The sequence below is a fragment of the Gekko japonicus genome, unplaced genomic scaffold (assembly GCF_001447785.1).
Source record: "Gekko japonicus isolate JY-2015 unplaced genomic scaffold, Gekko_japonicus_V1.1 scaffold4564, whole genome shotgun sequence".
NCBI lineage: Eukaryota > Metazoa > Chordata > Lepidosauria > Squamata > Gekkonidae > Gekko > Gekko japonicus.
Window position 1 is genome coordinate 27,676 of NW_015168801.1, and position 4,127 is coordinate 31,802.

The following is a 4,127-nucleotide window of genomic DNA, read 5'->3' on the forward strand; positions in this document are numbered from 1 at the left end:
GGCACAACATAACACAGTCAGTGCAGTACTGCATCCTTCTCACAAAAGGGCTTTTAAGAAGCTATGCTCTCTTAACTGTAACAGCTTTCATTTGCCATTCCTATCCTTCTAATGGTTTCCAAGAGTCCAGGTTGGCTTTCTTCCAACTGTGTCTGACCCACCTGCTTAGGAGAACAAAACAAACATCCACTCTTGGGCATGTCAGGTTGACTGTAGAATATAAGCACAGCTACACAACGGCCCTGGCTGGGTGTCCCTGTCCTTGGCCCATGGATATTTTCCATTGAGACCTCCCAGAAAGAATAGCAGGCTGCATTGGCTCTTTAACGCTTACTATCCTTTTGGACAGGTCTTGGCCACTAGGAGTCTAGCTTATAGCTCCATTTACTGGTATTGGGGTGTCCGTTTCACTGGGCTGCACACAGCAGGAGCCTATATGCAAGGATTTAAAGTTCATCTGTGAATATGACGTTGTTCCCTTCATGTAAAAAGGCCACAAAGGCTGTTAAGTAAATACAGGCAAGGTACAAAACATTGCTCAAGGCATAAAATGATGCTCAGAAGGTGTCCTTGTAGTTCAGAACTATACTAGGCCAGAGGCTTCTTTTGCACGTTGTATTCTTTGTTCTTGGTCATCTTCCGGATGATTAAGATTAACATCAGAATACCAAGAAGTTTGTAACCCACCTGGAGACCCAAGTACCTGTCGCGCAGGAAGTCATTATTATAGTAAGTGCAGGATCCTGACCTCCACCAGATGCACGCAGAGTCAATGAGTAAGCCGAAGAGGGCAGGAGACGGCAACCAAGCTAGCAATCTCATCAATAAGAACTGGACTCCGATGGCAAAGGACTTTTCATCATAGCTCACCACTCGTAACACCATCATGTAGACAGGGTTTTGAGTCAGGCAAGCTATCAGTGAAGCAAATGAGATCAGGAATGCAACAGGAAGCAGCAAATGGGCACATCTAATCGGGCAGGATTCTGCGTTCGCGGAGGATTGTCCAGCTGCCACAGGGATACAGGAGCAGTTTGTGTACATCATAACCACGTCTTGAGAAGAACTTGTGACGAAGCCAGTACAACCTGCCTGGCAGGGAGAGATGTACTCCACACCATCCTCTCCACAAATGGGGTGGAAGATGGAATCAGAGCAGAAGCACTGTTTGTTGCATTCATTCTGCATCGAGGGACTCGATGTCCTGTGGGGATAAATCTCGGCCACCGTCTTTGTGGAGCAGCCCATGAAGAAGAGAGGAAGGCAAGAAAGCATGGAGCAGAACAGCACGATGGCGGAGAACCGCGGGATGGTTTCCAGGGAGAAGCCGAAATGCTTCATGAGGATGCCTCCAGACAGCATTCCCAGAGCAGCAGCAGGCAGGTTGATGATGCCTATGAGGAAGTTTGCATAGGAAGAACTGGCCCCAAACTGTTTCTCCAGGTATTTGTTGAGGAAGGTAGTGAGGCCAGCGATGACTGAGGAGAAGCAGCACTGGGCTAGAACCAGCAATATGAAGAGTGGATTGAGAATCAGCCTGAGGAAGCCTTGAGGGAACTTTTTAATAAATTCCCACAGGGATACTTCTTCAGCCTCTGCTTTCTCAATCTTCTCCAAGGTGTCCATTTCAGATTCTATCTTCCCTTTGATTATACGAGGAAAGAAGAAATAGGGAATGGATGTGAGCACCAAGCAACCTGAGGCAATGAGGAGTCCCAACCACCATGCACCAATCCAACGCTGGTCTCCAGGATGCAAGTCTATAGTCTTCAGGTCAACTCTCCCAGCGTCCACGTAGATCTGCAGTGCTGCTGAGCCAAGGAGATATCCAAATGCTGGGCCAAACACTGATATGGCAAATAAGATTGCTATATATAAGGCAGAGTTATTTGGCTCTGCAAAATCATCCACATAGGAGATCCCAAAAGGCTGAATTGGGACACTCCCGATTCCTGCCAACAGCTGGGCAACGACCATCAGTCCCCACAACGAGCTTTGTTCTGACCGGGTATCTGCAGTGGAGTTTGTGACTGAGTGTTCATTCTTTCTAAGGCACATCTCAGCTGCGATACTGCTGTTCTTATCAAGGAAAGCTGCAGAGTATTCGTAGGGGGGCGAGATGAAGTGTGGAAGGGTCAGAAGGAAGGCTCCAACTGCCATCACCAGGCCTCCAAGACCTATTACCCTAGGCCGGTGAACTCGATTCCCGACGTAGCTGACAAAGATGATGAGGACGACATTGCCAATCTCGTGCAAGCTGGAGAGGAAGCCGGAGGAGAAACTGGAAAGGCCAAAGCGTTTCTCAATGGTTGTCAGGGTGCTCTTGAAGTATGCACTGTAGAGGAGCTGAGACAGCTGTAGCAGGCCATGGCAGAACACAAATACCTTTATCGCTCGAAACATCGGGAAGAGTCAGGAGCTACAGTCTGCATTGATACCTAGGCTCGGACCAAAATATCAGGCACTACCTGACCATGGTTCCCTCACAGAACCTTTAAAGACAGCAGTTAGAGCAAAAGAACCAGGGACAGGACAGCTCACGGAACCTTTAAAAACAGCAGTTAGAGCAAAAGAACCAGGGAAAGGACTGCCCCTGTGTCTTCAGCAGTGAGTCACCACTGCTGGTGTTAGGAGTCAGAACCCTTTATCCCTCTACCTAGGTGAAGAAAAGCCTCACTTCCTAGGGGCAGGAATGTCTGTTACTATCTGGTCGAGTTGTACTTCTTTACATCACTGAAATAACTAAACGATGCTGGATTGAGAGTATAATGTGCAAAGGGCTTTTCTGTATGCTCATTTCCCCCCGCTTGTAAGTTCCTGTTGCATCAGGGGGCCTGGTGTGTGTGTGTCTGTTCCACGCGTGTTTTTCTTCCTCTGGTGGCTGATTTGAGATCGCATCAGTTTATGTCTGGCATAAACCCCCCCCCCTTTAGTTTAAACCTGCAGGGAGATATTATATAATCATTTTGTGTGTCCAAGTTGTCTTCGGCTCATGGAAAGCCCAGGACTAAGAGGTTGTTCAAGCAAGAGACGAACAGAGATGATTTGCCATCGCCTTCCTCTGCATAGCAACCCCTGTCTTCCTGGGTGGTGTCTCATCCGAGTACTAACCGTGGCCAACCCTGCTTGGCTTCCAAGCTCTGCCGAGCCCAGGATTGCCAGGGGAATTCTGGCTGCTGACCCATATATATCACAACAAACAAGACCACGGTGTAAAATATGACTCTTATCATTCACCCCAATTACGCAACAACATACCATATGGACCATTATTGAGACTTAAAAGAAACTCCGCACTTCGCTCTGATTATGAGCAGGACTCTAAGAAAATGATGGGTCAGTTCTTAGACAGGGGGTAGGGAGAACATATAGTCTATTCTGCTTACTCTAGAGCTAACAAAATAAATAGAATGTCCTTATTACAGAACAAAGCTGAAATAGATAGTAATCGCATTCAGTGTGCTTTTCAATACAATCTCTTAGCAAAACCTATACGAGTCATTATATTAAAGCATTGGCATCTACTTAGTGAGATTCCTGGGTGCTCCTTGACTCCTGTGATAGGTTTTAGAAGAACCAGAAATTTAGGAGATGTTTTGGTCCATCCTGATATGAGTAGACAACATAATATAGTTCCAGTCAGAGTGGGACACTTTAAATGTGGGAAGAGTTGTAATGTATGTTCACTTTATATTGTAGGTTCTGTTTTCCAGCATCCTACCAGTGCAGAGCAAGTGAAGATTAATCATTTCAGTAATTGTAATACCTCTAATGTGGTATATGCCTGTGTATGTGTATGTAAATTGATCTACATCAGTACAGGACCTATAAAAATTCGCATTCAGGAACATCTATCTCGTATTAGGAACCAGGTGGAGTCTGCTCCAGTGTTTGCCCATTTCAAAACTGCAGCACACAAACCAGAAGTTTATGGTATTGTTTCATTATAGATCACAATCCTATAATCAAGTGGACATATCCCGGGTTTTATTACAAAAAGAAGCTGAATTTATTTTCAGATTACATATGCTAATTCCATTAGATCTGAATCAGGAATTAGATTTCTCTTCCTTATTATAAACAGTCAAGATACCTTTAAGATAGAATAAATTACCTTAAACTAAAAC

At 45.4% G+C, this 4,127-nt stretch overlaps 1 protein-coding gene across 1 annotated transcript; it reads right to left on the minus strand.

Moving 5' to 3' along the window:
* Positions 1-588: 588 nt before the first annotated feature.
* Positions 589-2,403, minus strand: LOC107114266 (solute carrier organic anion transporter family member 2A1-like). Its single transcript, XM_015415711.1, has one exon. It carries the CDS (start codon positions 2,401-2,403, stop codon positions 589-591), a length of 1,815 nt encoding a protein of 604 aa, XP_015271197.1.
* Between the last annotated feature and the right edge of the window lie 1,724 nt (positions 2,404-4,127).